The sequence below is a fragment of the Cataglyphis hispanica genome, chromosome 1 (genome assembly GCF_021464435.1).
Source record: "Cataglyphis hispanica isolate Lineage 1 chromosome 1, ULB_Chis1_1.0, whole genome shotgun sequence".
In the NCBI taxonomy this organism is placed as follows: domain Eukaryota; kingdom Metazoa; phylum Arthropoda; class Insecta; order Hymenoptera; family Formicidae; genus Cataglyphis; species Cataglyphis hispanica.
This window is the reverse complement of record NC_065954.1, coordinates 1,688,770-1,705,941: the sequence shown is the minus strand read 5'-3', so window position 1 is coordinate 1,705,941 and position 17,172 is coordinate 1,688,770. Positions and strand designations below refer to the sequence as shown.

At 33.3% G+C, this 17,172-nt stretch overlaps 3 protein-coding genes across 8 annotated transcripts; 1 reads left to right on the top strand and 2 right to left on the bottom strand.

Annotated features, from left to right (window-relative positions):
- Positions 1-182: 182 nt before the first annotated feature.
- On the bottom strand, positions 183-8,325 carry LOC126853304 (coronin-7). Of its 2 annotated transcripts, XM_050598918.1 has the most exons (18): positions 8,080-8,325; positions 7,339-7,552; positions 7,103-7,251; positions 6,812-6,998; positions 6,449-6,743; positions 6,085-6,340; positions 5,857-6,009; positions 4,280-4,660; positions 3,441-4,068; positions 3,245-3,358; positions 2,965-3,135; positions 2,441-2,879; positions 2,214-2,352; positions 1,928-2,134; positions 1,711-1,846; positions 1,485-1,621; positions 1,052-1,141; positions 183-737 (listed from the first exon to the last, which is right to left on the bottom strand). In XM_050598918.1, exons 2-18 carry the CDS (start codon positions 7,496-7,498, stop codon positions 729-731), a joined length of 3,651 nt encoding a protein of 1,216 aa, XP_050454875.1. In that variant the 5' UTR covers positions 7,499-7,552; positions 8,080-8,325; the 3' UTR covers positions 183-728. The 2 variants fall into 2 exon arrangements, with proteins under 2 accessions (XP_050454875.1, XP_050454882.1); XM_050598925.1 differs by lacking the exon at positions 4,280-4,660 and having other exon boundaries at positions 8,080-8,324.
- Positions 8,326-8,540: 215 nt separating this feature from the next.
- On the bottom strand, positions 8,541-11,826 carry LOC126853325 (TBC1 domain family member 19). 5 transcript variants are annotated; one of them, XM_050598960.1, is made up of 12 exons: positions 11,546-11,826; positions 11,036-11,291; positions 10,841-10,963; positions 10,569-10,776; positions 10,373-10,460; positions 10,172-10,232; positions 9,865-10,095; positions 9,722-9,796; positions 9,410-9,644; positions 9,136-9,337; positions 8,870-9,056; positions 8,541-8,792 (listed from the first exon to the last, which is right to left on the bottom strand). In XM_050598960.1, the coding sequence occupies exons 2-12, from the start codon at positions 11,144-11,146 to the stop codon at positions 8,724-8,726; spliced, it is 1,590 nt and encodes a 529-aa protein (XP_050454917.1). In that variant the 5' UTR covers positions 11,147-11,291; positions 11,546-11,826; the 3' UTR covers positions 8,541-8,723. The 5 variants fall into 5 exon arrangements, with proteins under 5 accessions (XP_050454917.1, XP_050454907.1, XP_050454926.1 ...); XM_050598950.1 differs by having other exon boundaries at positions 11,565-11,826; XM_050598969.1 differs by having other exon boundaries at positions 11,640-11,826.
- Positions 11,827-12,024: 198 nt separating this feature from the next.
- Positions 12,025-16,040, top strand: LOC126853321 (uncharacterized). The gene is made up of 5 exons (XM_050598936.1): positions 12,025-12,319; positions 12,395-12,493; positions 12,699-12,860; positions 12,977-13,214; positions 13,316-16,040. Exons 1-5 carry the CDS (start codon positions 12,259-12,261, stop codon positions 15,465-15,467), a joined length of 2,712 nt encoding a protein of 903 aa, XP_050454893.1. The 5' UTR covers positions 12,025-12,258; the 3' UTR covers positions 15,468-16,040.
- Positions 16,041-17,172: the final 1,132 nt, after the last annotated feature.

Sequence of the window (17,172 nt, the reverse complement as noted above, 5' to 3'; positions counted from 1 at the left end):
CTAAACTTCCAAACTGATATTCATCGAATAGATAGAAGCTATTGTCAAACCATATTATATAAATTTTTCTCATTTCACTTGATATATAAGCATATTCTATATCTATATATATATATATATATATATATATATATATATATATATATATATATATTTATATAATCTCTATAGTGATAATAATGCTATAGAATTATTTGTAGCTAGAAATGTATGAGAAATCAGTAGTTGAAGAAAAATGATTTGAGACTAGAGCTATAATCACGTATTTGGTTTTATAAGAACAGTATTTTTATATCAATGCTGAACTGTATATCAAAAACTGCATTGATTACATTATCAAAGATTATAAATCACTCGTGTCATTTGCTTCATTTCGCTTTTAAATTTTTACTTTAAATTAATATTTATAACAAGGCCTGGAGTCTTATTTTTCTATGCGTTGAAAAATGCGTTTACAAAAATCTTAAGCTAAATTTACAAAAAAATGAGTATTGTTATAAATTGATATAAAACACTGCACTTAACGCTTACCTCCTTAAAAAGAAAATCATTGGAAGTATCTCTCAGATACAATTCTCGCATTTCTTTTTCTCTATACACAGTAATACTGCGATGTTCTTGCGCCATTTTCGATATATAATTTTAACTTATAAATAATTTATGATACTCCAACAATCACGCTCAGATTTTTCTTCACCAGTTTGCATCTATCCATAAATCCTCAATTTTCACTCGTCCTAAAATAATAAATCTTAATATTAGTTATCATCAATTAGTCATCATCAATTTTTACAAATAAATTTTATATAATTTTTCTTTCAATTTCAAAACTTGGTGCTTTTGCTACTATATTTATTAAAATGCAAATATAAAATTTTACCTTTAAAACAAGTCATTTTTTCGCACAAAAAATAAAAAGAATATTAAATAAAAATAATGATTGCATACAATGTATCAGTAGACATAACATAGCAACTATTAAAACATAATGAAAAAATTAAGCTATTAATAATAAATAAATAGCTACTTAAGAAACAAATAAGATATCTACCCATTCATGTTCCTCGACGCCTTCCATGTGATCTTGTTCCAGTGAACATTGAATAACATCTCCCACAAAATGGCTCATAGTTTTCTGGATCTAGCATATACATATCACATGATACCACATAGAATGAAAGTAAAAATGCCTTGTATAATAAGAATGTTAATGATATAAAAAAAGTTTTTTAAAATAGTTTTAAAATAGTTCTTTGAATTATCTAATACATTACATTTTATCATTCTATAAATAAGATCGAGAAATGATTGATACAAATTTGTCACATACTTTACAATACTATATGTCATTAGAAAGTTATATACATTTCAATTTCAAATATGCATTGCAATTTTATTTCTCAATTAAAACTGATTTATTATAATAATATAGGTTTTGCCATAAATAATTTGTATAGCAATATTTATTTATGAACTGCTCTCACCTCTTCTTGTTTCGCTTTAATATTCGGATTCCATCCTAGTCTATTAAAGGGTTGTGCAGATATACCAAAAGGGGTCGTAGATGGTTTATTTGCGACTTGAGGAGGAGTAACTGCACTTTGCGACTGATTCTCAGTTACTACGAATAAAAACTCGGGGGATCAGATAATCAAGAGCAGATCATCATCTATTTTTACAATCTACTTTCATAATATATTTTTTACTTACAATTATCCATACCAGGTGGTTTGAGACTTATTCTAGGTGGCTGTTTGTTGCCACCATTAAACCATTCTGCCGCAGATAAAGTTGGCTTCCAGATAACTTTAGTTGGAGGAAAGAGATCATCTTGGAATAACTCGCTCTGATTTAAATAAGCAAATATTTCAGCACACTTTTATATCAAAAATTTCATACTTATTTTTTTTCTTGATCGTGTATGTACCTTTATGCGCGGCACGGTAAAACTCAAAGGCTCTATTGTATTATTTGTTAGTCTCAAAGCGGAGGCAAACTCTACAATGGCTACATCACATTTATTTTTTGGAAGGAATGACAAACCCTGGTGCAAACTACTGCACCTGTGATGGCTTAAGGGACAACAATATGGAGGTTCCTCAGTTACTTCAAATGCATATATTGTAGAATCACCCTAAAAATAATATAACAATATTGCAATAAATTTTTCTCATATGATTAAAACATGCTTAATTGCAGAAAAAATCTCTTACACGTCCGGTTAGAAAAAGCGTAGAGCTATCCTCATCGTAATATGGCATTAGTATGGCAGGCGAAACATCCAATCCAACAGTGTTCAAAGGAGTATTTAGATTATCCACTTTAAATATGTAAATTTGTCTTTCAGAAACTCTGAAATATATAAAATACAGCTATTTCACTTTCTGTATTTTTTTTATCTTTTTTATTATATATAAATATTTATTTGTATTATGCTTACTTATCAAAGCCCATTACAACAAGATATCTGCCTTCGAGCGCCCATATAACTCTCGCACCTCTCGTACCGACTGGACCTTTCCCTTCTTTCACGACAACGTCGCTAGATCGAGGTTTGTAGATTCGTAATTTGCCGTCTTTGCATGCACTAGCAAGATACTGACCGCACGGTGACCATGCCAAGCTAAATATTTGATCGGTATGACCAATCAATGTGATCTTTGCAATCGCTGTTTCGGTAGACGTTAAGAGTGACAAGTCCCAAATTTTGACAGTCATATCATACGAAGCAGATGCGAGAACGTTTGATGCCAATGGATGAAATTTGATCAAATAAATCTTGTCAGTATGAGCTTCTATAACATGCTTTGGTTCGTTTGTCGGTTCCGCTAAACCAGACTCCGGTATTTCCCACAATCGAATTATTCCGTCGTCACAAGCTAACGCAAGCAAAGTTTATTATCTTAATCTCTTTCAAATTTAATATGCAAAATAATTTTTTTATTATAATTTTCAAAACTTTACCAACTGCCAATCGCTGATTATCGAATGGATCCCATTGAAAATCCATTACAGTCGCGCCGTGGACCAATGCTGGCATAACTCCATCCGGTAGTCTCCCAGTTTTCTTCAATTCCAACACTGCTATCTTTCCACCCGGACCACTCAAAGGTACAGCTACTCGATCGGGATTAGCTATAAATTTATATAGTAGAGATATCACGTCTCGTTTATCATGTTTAGAAATTTCTTTTAAAATGTACATAGAAAATCTTATACTTGGAGAAGAAAAAAATTATTTTACCGTGAAAGCCATCACACTCGCCAGATATTTGACGACTAATATTGCGTATATTTTCGATATGTGTAGATTTGTGGCCCGGCGTACCTTTCAAGTGCCGAAACTTGGATACTCTTCCTGCAAGGGGATCAATATAATAATCAAAAAATAAGAAATGTATCAAGAAAATAAATTTCGCAAAACATGTTACGATTCTCACCAAAAACTGTTGATGTTCTCTTGGAAGCTAATGTCGTAACGGGCTCTACCTTTTCCAATTTAGGATCCATGCTCTGCTGCCGTAGCATGGGAATACTTTTTTTCGTTTCATCTTCTTTAATCATCTCACTTTTCGCCTTAAAGGAATCCCTTCGTCTCAACATAGTCGGCGAACCCATCGCCTTCTCTGCCAAATTCCCATCAGTGACCGATACGGATCGACTTTCGTAAAGACGCCGTCTTTCGGCGATTGAATTTCTGTTTGTACCACGTTCAAAGTTTCCAATGTCCTCATTTTCGGGTGACTCGTCCTTCACTTTCGTTTCGAATACTTTGCGCCTTTCTGCGGTGCATGGTGTCTTCGGCTTATAACCAGAATCGCTCGAATTGGCATCTTCCTCGATGGAGCTAGAGTCGCTCTTGCCATTTTCCGCATCCTTTGCACGCTCATTAGGTGTAAAAGTCGGCGACTTATCTGCTTCCGTATTATGTTCTACAACGTTGTTAACTTCGTTCTGATACCCGTTGGTATTATCATTATTCGGTGCGACAGGTACAGAGAAGACTTTGTCAAACGAAAATTCCTGGCTGCTAGATTTTGCTTGGAACGGTTTGGGACCAAGTCGAGGCTAAAAATAAAAAAAAGAAAAGAGAAGATATTGATTCGTCCCTTTCGATTCATTAAAAATTATTCTTGTAAAAAAATGATTGTTAGTAATGTTATGACAATGATGGCATAAGTGTAATATAGGACTAACTGGCCGCACGCAAAAATATCACAGAAATCAGATATCCCTCTTATTAAATATAACGTGTTTTTTTCTAAACTGTGGTTACAACCTTATATCCGCCGATCGCATTAGGATTCACTGATGTAACTACTGATCCGGGATTCGGTGAAGTACGTGGACGTGCCACCGGTTTTGGTTCCTCCTCGGAGATGCTGTTAGTTCTTGATGCTCTCGGTAAAGGTTTTGGTGGAACGGCTTGACCGCCTCCATTTTGTATCTTAATCTTTTCTTCTTCTTCGGATGGCTTTTTCGTGTCTTCAATCTTCTCGGTATCGTTCTCTATATTACTGTCATTTTCGTTCACGTTATTCTGCACTTTCGAGAATCCTTTCGGCGTGGTAATGACCAAGGATTTCGATTGCCGATTCGTTTGTTCTACTTTAATTTCACGTTGATTGTCTTTGAGTGCTGCTAAGTTCCCTTTGTGTACCTGGAGGTACGGTAAATTCCTTAATGATCGCAAATCGCATGCAAATCAAACTACACTGTCCGATTTTGCACTTTTGAGATATGTTTCTGCATACGACGTAATAATTTTGCGACAAGAACAATTTAGCAATACATTCACACATTTTTACACACACTTATATACACATAATTCATATTTTTTTTGTACAGTATAGACAGAAATATACAGAAAACATGTATAAACTTTTAAATAATTGAAACTTAAAATCTCTTAATCATATTTGTTCGAGAAGCTAAGAAAAGAAGTCTACTTTTTGACTATGCAAAAAGGCAATACAAATGTTTTTACACATTTCATACTATTACTTACGCTGTAGAATAAGCTACAACATCAATTGCCACTTATATTACACGTGCCAGGAATAATATTTTGAATGGTGCTAATGTATAAATTATAAAACATATATTGGATATCTGAAACGTGAAAAAAAAATATATATGGAATACATAGGAAAAGCAATTAAATAGCGCAAAATAAAATAACATAATCAGTAATTAAATGATTTAATAAATATAAATTCCTGCAAAAAAGGAGACCAAATATGGAAAGCATAATAAAAATATGCTTACATTATATTCTCTATTGATCTTATATTCATAATATATAAGTAATATTTTTTCTTAGCAGCCATACTAAAATTGAGCATTCCACATAATCATAAAACCACATACATTGCAAACACTTATTACATAAAATCATCTGATATAAGTTAGCAAGCAATTAAAAAAAAAAATTATGTTGTATAACACTTTTACACAAGATAAATATATTCTATATAAAATAAATATATCAAATTGATTTTTTTTTACTTATTTCAAAATTTTAGAATATAGTAAAATCCACTTAAAAGCATATTAACTAAAGAAACATTTTATGTGTGAAGTAAAAATATACATTGACATATCACAACCCAATGTTTATCCTCAACATCCAGTTATTATGAAGCAAATGGAATAATAATGCGAAAAAATTAATTCTGTTGATGAAAAGCATGCACAATGATTCAAATTTGAAATAATAATACAATCAATATTTACAAATATGATTAGAGAATATATGTGTTTTAATCTTTTTAATGATCAAACTACCTCAAATGTGTACAATATTAAGTTCGCTGTTAGAAGACAGTCACAATAGTTATTAAAATGTTTACTTACGGTAATCGGTTCTTCGCCTTTGCTTCTTTTAGCAGGATCCAGTGATATCTTTGGTACAGATGCGTTATGACCTTTAATCCATGCTGCTGCGTTATTTTGAGCAACGCATCCAGTCGTGTCTGGATAAATATCTGCATGAAAGTCTCGATATGTCTGAAATTATAAAACATTTAGATATATATTACGCATGGCACATAATTCATATAGACAATATTTAATATAACTTACTTTTCGTGGAACTTGATACATGATTGGAATCACCATATTAGAAGTAAGTTGTAATAGTCTGTTAACTTCAGCTTGCATTACATTCAATGCTCGTTTAGGAACCAGACAAACCCCTTTAGTTTGCTCGCCACTATGACGAATTCCTTCTACTAGATAAGGATCTTTATCTGTAACTTCCATGTACATAATAGTGGTGTCTCCTTTTCCAGCCAGAAAGAGCATATTTGTATCAGGATCAAAAAGTGGCATCAAGATACTACAATAACATAAAATAATAAAATAAAATATAACATTACATGTAAACAATTATAGATATTAGTTAATTTAAAATAAAGCTGTGAATTAAAGGAATTCATTTATTTACCCAGTGCTACAATCTAATTCTAATGTTTTCACTGGCTCATTCAGATGTCTCAAATCCCTAATGAAAACTTGACGCAATCTTGCTGCATCAAATCCTGTGGTGAGTATTCTGTCACTATTTAGCCAAACTATTCTGGAATCTTTGATACTTTGGTGACTTGAGCATGAGTTTACGATACATGCAGATGCGCGTGGATCTATGATCCTCAATTGCTTATCTTTGCAAGATGTTGCCAAAACGATACCATCTTGCTTCCAGCTTACAGACTGAATTACTTCTGTGTGATCACTATTAGCTGTAATATCACAAATTAATTTCAATAGAATAAAATGCAAATGCCAATAAAAGTTTCAAAATATTTACAGAATAGCTCCTGTTGAGAAAGAACATCCCAAAGTGAGAGATTGGTGAATGATGTGGTAGTCAGAAGATGTTCAGCAGAAGGGTGCCAACATACTGTTTCCACTCTTCGTTGACGATGTGAAAATGTGCATTCTGGATTGCACAAGGATTCCTCCAAACCACTTTCCGGGATATGCCATAACTTTACCTAATTTTACAAATAGGATTAATGTAATCTGTAGAAAAATGCAAATCCTAAATAATATTTCTTACACCTTATATTTTGCTGAAAATATAAATCAAGATACTTACAAGACAATCTTGAGAACCAGTTGCAAGTAAGCCATCATAAAACGGAGAAAAACCCATATCTGTCACAGTGTCCGCATGTGCATGAAGTAGTGGCATAGTTTTGCTCTTCCTACCACAATCCTCCAGTGGCAATACTGCTAAACTGGATCCTGTAAAAAGAAAAAAATATTATTTAAACATGTAACTTGTAGATAAATTCAATTTAACAAATATTGTAGATAAATATAAATTTATACCATTATGATCAACATTGAATGCCATAAATGATGCAGATGCTGCTATGTTGTTCCCATAGGTTTGATATGATCCCACAGAAATATCTCTAATACAAGCCTCTGGTTTGGGAACAATAGGTGTGGCATTTTTGTATTTGGATGCCTTGAAACGCCAAGCCATCTTTGATGCCGCTAACTTAATTCAAATATCCACACTCTGCTTAAATCATGTAATCTAAAGAAAGTATGAAAATATGTATCATATTATATCTCGTTAAAATTTTTTAATAGATGATAAATTTTTTAACAAACAGATATATATATATATATATATATATATATATATATATATATATCATTTCTGTTCTGTCTTTAATGCTCTTAAGATATGTTTCTTAAATTTAAGATAAAACACTTATGATAAGCATATGTAAGAAATATTGGGATTTATTTAGGCGTATATAAATACAGTTTTGACAAAACGAAGACGAGCGTTACCGAAAATTTTTATAGAAAAAAATTCTCGCGATCGTAGATTTTGCGCAAAAAAATGCAGTTACTCGAACACAAATGCGAATAATTCGTTGGGCGTTGCTCTCGGCGTGAATAATGGCAGGGAGAAATCGACACTGTCAAGCACAGCGTTTATCGCATCAACAACAGCGTCAAACGAGCGAACAACGCTGACGCGATACTCGTTCGGCGCCGCCGAGTAAACCGCCGTGCATGACTAATAATTTTGGGGTGAGAGAATCACCCTACCCTTCGTTCGATGTGGGGCTGTAGGCTGTAGATCGCCGCTTCAGCGTTGCCGCTGTAACGACGCTGTTAAAACGACACGACGAAAGCGGGATATTCACGATCCGCAAATCGAAGCGCATTCACGTACGACGTCAATTTTTTATTCACGTTTTCTCTACGAAATTCACAAAAATGTAGCAGCGATAAACGCGATATGACGGCGAGCTACAAGCGTCGATGCTCTACTGGCTACTTTACCAAGCTGTACGCCGTACTGTACTGTAACGGTGTACGGTTGACAGCCGGAAACAGGAAAATTCCCCCTCCACCCTTCCCTCTTCAAGACATCGGCGACTTTTTATCCCTCCCACGCAATGACATTACGTCAAATCGTAGATATCGTAAATATCGGCGATTATTTTCGGCTCATTCTTACATTATTATTACTCAATATAGGTTTGAAAATTAGCATAAAGTTTGAGTAATGTCTACTATTTATATTCGACATGTATAATGTTTATACATTTTTATACTTCGATAGCGATATTTCATGAATAAAATCACTGAATGTAAGATAATATATATGGGATAAAAGAGAAATATCATGTAAAAATTTACAAATTCTGTAACAAAGTGATTTTTTTTTATGCATAATGAAAATAGTATTATTCTCTAAGAAGAGCTAGCTGCAGTAGAGGCATCACTTTTAACGAAGATAAGTCTGCTAATACAGCCTGAAAGTAAGAAAACACATATATAGATATTAAGTATATAGGAATACACAACATGTATTTCAGTAAAATCATTTTACCTCTATATTTTGTTGGGTATTAACTTGCAATAAATTTTCTTTTCGAAAACTCAATATTGTCACTGCTAATAGGGGAATAATTTCCAAAGAATCATAACCCAGAATTAAATCCCAAAGATATAATAGTTGTTCAGGTGGCAAATGACCACTGAAACCTCTCATAAGCCATTTGAAAACTATTCTTATACTAAAAACGTATACATATTGAATTAATGAATTATGCACATAAAAATAACAGGAGAAGGAAAACACAAAAATTAACTTACGGTTGAATGTGTAAGTTTTTGAAATGAATCCACAACTGTGGCTCATGGCATTGCAGTAATCGTTCAAAGAGTAAACAGAGAGCAACTATACCTTGTTCATGACTTGATACAGTGTGTAAACGAAACCAATATCTCAGATAGAATGCACGAAAGGTATAATACATGGCATAGGGATTGTCATATAAATAACAAAATGGTGTAGCTGACATAAAAATATTAATGTGATAATTAATAATTAAATAATTAAATTTAAAAGTTTCCTGCACTTTCTTACCATACATTGTGAAGCCATGAAATGGGATAACACCACTTGGTGGAAAGACTAAGGTATTTTCTAATGTCGCTGGTTTGCCTTGCAAAACTGCGTGGATCACTTGACCACCAGCGCTTCTGTCAGTTGTGACTGGTGCAAGTATTTCGGAATCTCTTGAGAAGCATAACATTGTCTTATACAAGACATCTTCAAATACAAAATATTGATCATCATTTCTCGCTGTTAATTGTACATCCTACAGCGATACCAATATATGATTTCTCTCTTTTACATAAAAAGATAATATAATTGAAAAAAAAGTATAAAAGTCACCATTATTATCAACTTGTCTACAACAATATCATATTGCAGAACCATGTTTTTCAACTCTTCATAATACTCTATGTCCTAAAAAAGATAATTGTCTCCATCTCATGATCATAAGAGATAAATGATCCCTAATACATTAGTCATACATTATCTTTGATAACAGATCCGAGAACGAGCGACCAGAGACGACCGCGCAATGCTCGAGGAGAACCTCTTTTAAGAAATTCTTGAGCAATTGGAGCATGATTCGAGTTCAATACTTTCTCCCCAATGTGCGTTCGCTCAGCTTCTAAATTTGGAAAATTTTCTGTGGCTGGCATATCGGGATTTACACCAAGTAATGGCATTCCCTGTGCTAATCCTGAATACATACGTCTCTATATGAAGAGAACAAGTTCGATATGTACAAATACATAATTATAAATTATAAAGGAGTAACTGTAAAATTCGTACCAATTGCGCAAGTGTTTTTACACTAATTTGTATATGACTGAAATCCCAATTTAGTTCATCTCTAAAATATTTTTATATAAAAAACTTTTGATGAAATATATTTTTATTTTCTAAGAAATATAGAGATTAATTTATATATAGACAAATCTAAATAATTATATATATATATATATATATATATATATATATATATATACACACGGTTGCTTTTTAAAAGAAGGATCGCGTATTGAAAACAGTACATCCAAAAAATCCTTTGGCGCATATAATGGCCGATATTGTGATAAATCTGAAAATAATTTCCTCTCTCTATGAAAAATATATTAAGTCATATCTTATATAAATAATTTCACAAAAAGAATTTATATTCTATTTGTAAATTTGAAATTAAATTTACCGATGTCGTAAGTACTCAATTCATTCCATTTCTCCGCCAATTCGTCTCTATCGGCAATAAGTCTTACACGAGCCAGCGGAATATTTAATTCATTGCAAGTCGAGTTCAATGATTTTTGAATTCGTCGTTCCCATTGAATTTGAGTCTTTTTTAAGTAACTTAGATCAGCCACTTGTATATGCGAAACTGATCGAGAATGCAGTGAACCCTATAATAAAAAAAAAAATTCCATTTCCTATAAAGAAATTTCCATAAATTGAAGCGTCAACTACCCGCGATCGTGTCCAGTGAAACACAGTGTTTCTGATTTCCGTCTCCAAGCCGTTATTTTTCAGCGCTGTGACTAACGAGTTCTTGAAATCATCTTTGTCTACGATGGGCAAGGTGACGATTCTCTGCGAACAATTCCGAAATTATTTTTACTCGATATTCAACAGCCAGCTGGTCTGATATTCAACCAGCTTCACCTGTATCTCGTTATAAAGGGCCTTATAATTCGCCATAATCTGCATATCATCGGTAAGTTTCCGCGCTGTTTTGTCGAGCGACGCATTTTTCGCGATTTCCTCGTCCACCATTCTCGCAAGAAAATTGCGTGCTCCGCGAAATCTTTCTCTCGCGAGAATAAATCGTAAATGTGCGCCATTTTTAAACAAAGCGTTTCCAAAGCAACATCCACAGTATTGGAGTTACTCCAGCTCGGGCCCTCGATTCAGGTGATCTCTGCAAGAGAGATAGATGAATTAGAAATGAATTAACTTTTACGAATACATTTCATTACATACATATATCTATCTATCAAATGATATTATATTTATATCAAATAATAATATGAAATAATATACAAATGCTAATTCTTGACAGCCAATTATTTGTACTTTATCATCAGATAAATACTCTATTCTATATTAATTTTTGCGAAACCAGATATATATAGTGCATTTCGTACATATACACGTTTTTTTTTAGGACTTTACAATAATATGCATATATTACGTCCAACGAGAGAATGACCACGGACGAGAACTCGTCTGTTTCGCGCAGGTTTCCGCAGGAGGAAGGCATATTTACAAAATGTACCGAGTAGCGGTGCCACGCTCTCTCCACTTTACTCGTCTATGCGCAGACTGTAGTCATTCAATACATATGTCTCAATCATCCTGTTGCTCTCGTGATTTACATGAATAGGACGATTGTTAAAAATCCATCCTCCCATTGAATATTAAATTCTAAGATCGGTCCTCATGACAGCTTACATAGTATTTTGATGAAAGACACAAAAAAAGCAAAGTTCTGTTTTGAAAACTAACATTTCCGTGAATGAGACTCGGAGACCGTGAACTCCCCACTCTCTGTTTCTCTCTGTCTCTGTCTCTTTTTCACGCTCTCTCTCTCTCTCTCTCTCTCTCTCTCTCTCTCTCTCTCTCTCTCTCTCTCTCTCTCTCTCTCTTCCCTCATGTCCCGATTCCGTCAGAATAAAAAATTTGTTCCTTAGCAGCATCGCGAACAATCGCGAGCAATCGCAAGAAAGGTCGTCGAACGAACTTGCGTCTCTTTATCAATTTATCGTTTCACAATCCACAAAGGCCGGTCGCGCTTTCGTGGAGGATGGTGGCGCAATAACCGCGGTGGCCGCGGTGTTGTTTTGGAACGAGCGTTCCTGCTGTCGGCAAATCTGCTAACAAACACCATGGATATCTCGAGCATGCTCGAGGTACAGGTGAAAGAGGAGGCGGATATTAAAGAGAACGGTGAGGAGATGGCGATGCGCGATTTTCGCATCCGGGTAATTCGTTGCACGATGCTCTAACCTACTTGTCTTCCAGTGACACCAGGGAGGGACCAGGCATCCAACACGACCAGTACGGATTCCAGATCGACCTCTCAGGAAGAGAGTAATTTCTACAAGCTCATGTTTGGCAATGGTCAGCTTTCTCTCTCTTTCTTTCCATAAAAGAATTTTTTATTTGTAACGAATAATTCTTAGTTTATAGCCCAGTTTTTTAATTTTTGTATTTGCATTCTAGAATTGAAGTTTATTATAAAAGAATACAAATTATATAAAAAATCAATGCTCCTCTTTTAACCGCAGGAGTTGTATGTTATAATATAGATACTCAATTCTTTTAGATATTGCATCTGTACGATTTCGTAGACTCCATTGTACAGCTTGTGATATGCATATTGGTTCCGCTCCAGCGCAGATTGATAACATGTTTGAACATCCTGTGCTTCGCACATTGTTATGCGCAAATTGTCGTGAATTTTATGGGGATGGTACCTTTGAACAGGGTAATGTAATAATTATTTTGTATTTTATAAAATTTTTATACTACGTTCACTATTTATCTTCATTCAAAGATATATGCTTTCATATATGCTAATTTATGTTTTTGTTACATTCTCAGGTGATGATGCTACGGATATGTTCTGTAGATGGTGTGCAAACGGTGGCAATTTATATTGCTGCTCATACTGCAGCAATACATTCTGTTATAAATGTATAAAAAGAAATTTTACATCTTTGGTAAGAAAGAAAATTGAAGCAGACGAAAAATGGAAATGTTTTGTATGCAATCCGAGCGATTTGTATAGCGCGAGAGCTGTATGCTGGGCTCTACTTGAACATGTACAGACAATGACAAGGTATTGGAAGGTTACATGAATACAATAGCAGAAATATATTAATTTTTGTCAAGTTATGTCATTTTTTATAGTACAAATCAAAATATTTTTGATATATTTAGGATACTAAAAAATGACAAGAAACTGAGTGCTGCGGAAATCGAAAGAAAGATGAATTTGGATGAATCACCGTGTTGTTCGCGTAGGAGAAGACGTAAACGACGAAGACTAGAATCCAATTCCGAGGAGGAAGATGATGTACTTGAACATGAAACTAACGGATTATCGATACACACTGTACAACGTAAACAATTAAAAAACATCAAATTGCCAGTTAGAATCAATCCAAATGGCAAAGTTAAACCGATCATTACGAAAATACAGTCTATGCCGATACCTATTAGACCTCGTCCATCTTCGTTCTTGACCGGCCCATCGCAATCTATGACGAATCGTGAAAGCTCAATCATCAGTTCATCAGAGGGTATCGTTCTTCCATCGTCTAGTGTGATAAATTCAAATACTTCGTTACCATCGAGATACGATTCTAATGTACTGCAGCAGCCTTCCTTATACCGTACGACCTTTATGAACAGCGCAGGATCCAATACTTATATTCGAACAGGGAATTCTCGGAATCGGAAGATTCTTCCGGCACCATCGCTGCCGCCGCCGCTAATACAGTCGTCAACTTCGTATCAAACGCCATCACAACCAATACAATCGTCAACTTCGTATCAGACGCCGTCGTCAATACAGTCATCAACTTCGTATCAGCAGCCGCAGTCATTCCAATCTCCACAAAATACAATGGTATCTATACCCAACTCGACAGACAAGCGTGGTAGATCACTCTTTCTTCTTCCAAAACCAAGAAAAGATTTAACACTGACTCCCAACATAATTGATCTCGATAGCGATTCTGACGACGAGCCAAAGGTTGTTGAACAGCAAAATAATTCGACGATCAACGGGGACGACGACATAGATGTAGATACTTCCTTTAACAAGGTGGTACCTGTTGCTCTCACTTGGGAGAATAGCGATGATGATAGTATAAAAGAGGAGCAGCCTCTGCGAGAAATGTGCACGACTTTGACGAAGAATGTCACTACCTTTAGCGAGATAATGTTACCGCATAGTCAAGAACTCGATAAACTTTTAAGTGACATAAAGGAAAAAGTGTATTGTTTTTTCGATTTAAATAACGCGATCCAGGACGTTGAATTAGCAGCGCAAGAGAGGATTAGGCGGTTCTGTCGGAATATGCGCAGCACAGTCCTTCAATTGGCGGATATCAACGATAGGATAGTACGTGAATACAATGGATGGAGGAGATCTCGAAAAACTGAAACGCAAATGCCATCTTCGATCGATGAAAACGAATTAACGTCCCAAGAAAATGTAGAAATTCCTTTAGATATGACTTGTGTTAACGATTCTGATACCGAATCCGATTACGAAGGATTGGAAAATCGAATTAAGAAACCATCCGATCTTGTTAAAAGTTGCAATATTGTTGAAAACTTGTTATTTTCTAAAAAAACAGTTATACATCGTGGCACTGGTAATGATAATATTCACTTATCTACAGACAAAGCGACTCAGGTGTACAACATCCCAAGAGATTATGAGAAATGTATTTCTTATTCTATGTTGACAAAATCCAATGATGATTCAAAAACAGACAATAATATCTTGAAACAAATGCCAACAACACCAGACAAAAACTTTGGCAAATATGAGGAGCAATTTATTTTTTATTTGCAGCACATTGAGGATCATGGCATTCAAATAGAGGATGTAAAAAGTTCAGCAGACTTAGATGAAATACCGTTTCAAGAGTTGATAGAAACAAATTCACCATTTATTTCACATTTACTTCAAAATACTGATTCACCTGATGTCATGTCTACTGATGAATCGAAAATCTGTGAACAAGAAAGAAGTGGGAAAAATGATTTGAATGATCATGTTATAGCAATGAACGATATAACTGATACATTGAAAAGCGCAATTAATAATGATGATCAAAAAATTCTCAATGAAATGGATTCTGATAATAGGACCCAAGAAACAAAAGATATCAGAATACAAGAAATGATATTACTTGATGAGAAATTACAAAAAACTCACGAAAATACAACAGACAAAGAAACGACATCAATGTCAAATAATGACGCAAAATCAAGCATAAGTGTTAGTAATATAGTAAATATGGAAGCATCTACTTCAAAGGGAAATGAAGACGATTGTACTATTATCGATGATTAATGAGAGGTATTGTTCATTAATGTGCAGTTTTACATCAAACTCTGATGAATTTACAATTCATGAAACTGCGTTTTTTCATTTCCATTTTTTTCATTTTTTGAACACATTTAATTGTGTCAGAAATACAATACTTTACGTTGTATAAAAGTTGTATATAATATTTTATTCCTAAATTGTAAAGAGATATCTAATATAGGAATAATATCAAATAAAGAGCTTGTTTCCAGAAGAAATTAAATCTATTTGGTATTTTTTTTTAAGAATGTATTCCCCTGGATATGTTAAATATATGTATACCATAAACTTTTTACGAAAAGTTAACTTTTTGGCATATGTTTTAGGAAATAAGCTCTCTATACTAAAGCTCTCTATCTACTATCAATATACAATTTTTCTTACAGTTGTATGTATAACTGATTGCTTATTTGATGTATATATTATCGTACTATATTATTTTTACAAATCTCTATTCGTCCCGAATTCTTTGAAATAATAATAATAATAATAATAATAATAATAATAATAATAATAATAATAATAAATCTTGATCACAATGCAATTTCTATTGAACAAAGAAATATATTTACAATAATTTCATATGTTATCTCAAAAACGAAGTTCTAATTTCAAGATTTTGATCTTACAATTAGAGCGGAAAAGTTGAAACATTGTAGAAATTAAATATAACATGTTATATATATTTATATATATATATATATATATATATATATATAGTTATATGTTATATTCACATCCTTTGATATCTGAAATCTTATATTCTGAAAAAAAAGATGGTTTCATTAATGAAATCTTAAATTAAATGTGTGGCGTCTTTTTTATCCTATAGACTGATTAAAAATTTATTTCACGTATTATTCTTCTGATGATAATTAATGATATAATTTTATTTTATTATTATAAATTAAATGCTGAATTTTTTGTTCACATGTGAATATCGTATCGCGAAAGATATTCGATACATGGAAGAGAATTTATTGTTTCAGTTTATGTACTCTGCAAATGGTATAAAGTCCGAAATAATGTATAAAATATAATGTTTATTGGAAAGAAAAGGCATTTTTCTACTCTTGTTTTCTTTTATCATTAAAACGGCAAAATATGTGCGCATTTTAATTTATATATTTTTGAAATATATTTGTGTTACAATGTGATATACAATTTACATACATTTGTACACATAAGAACCTGTCATTCTTTATAAAGGACATGTAAGATGTTACGCTTTTGAGGGGAAGATTATTATTATATTATTGCGTGATGAGTAAATCGTTGAACGATGCATTTGTATGTATATACATATAGTATATAATGTGTGAGTACGTATACGTATATATTATATCTATTCGTAGATGTACACAAATACATTTGCCTGTATTTGTGAGCCATGCATACATATATGTACGCAAATTTTGAGAGAATAAGTGTACGAAACAAATAAATTGTTTTATATATAATACATAAATTAAAAATTATTTTGGATTTAATAGTATAATGTAAAAGGGGGAGGGACGAGAGAGGGGGTGAGAGAGAGAGCGCCTTATAACTAGATCAAAAAACATATTTTCTTTTGGTTGTAAACATTTTGATAAACAAAATAAAATTTTGTTCAAAATCTGTCCAGCTCCATCTAAATAAATTTGAATAGTCAGTGCAAGGTGTAATTGTGTTTTTAAAATAAGAATTA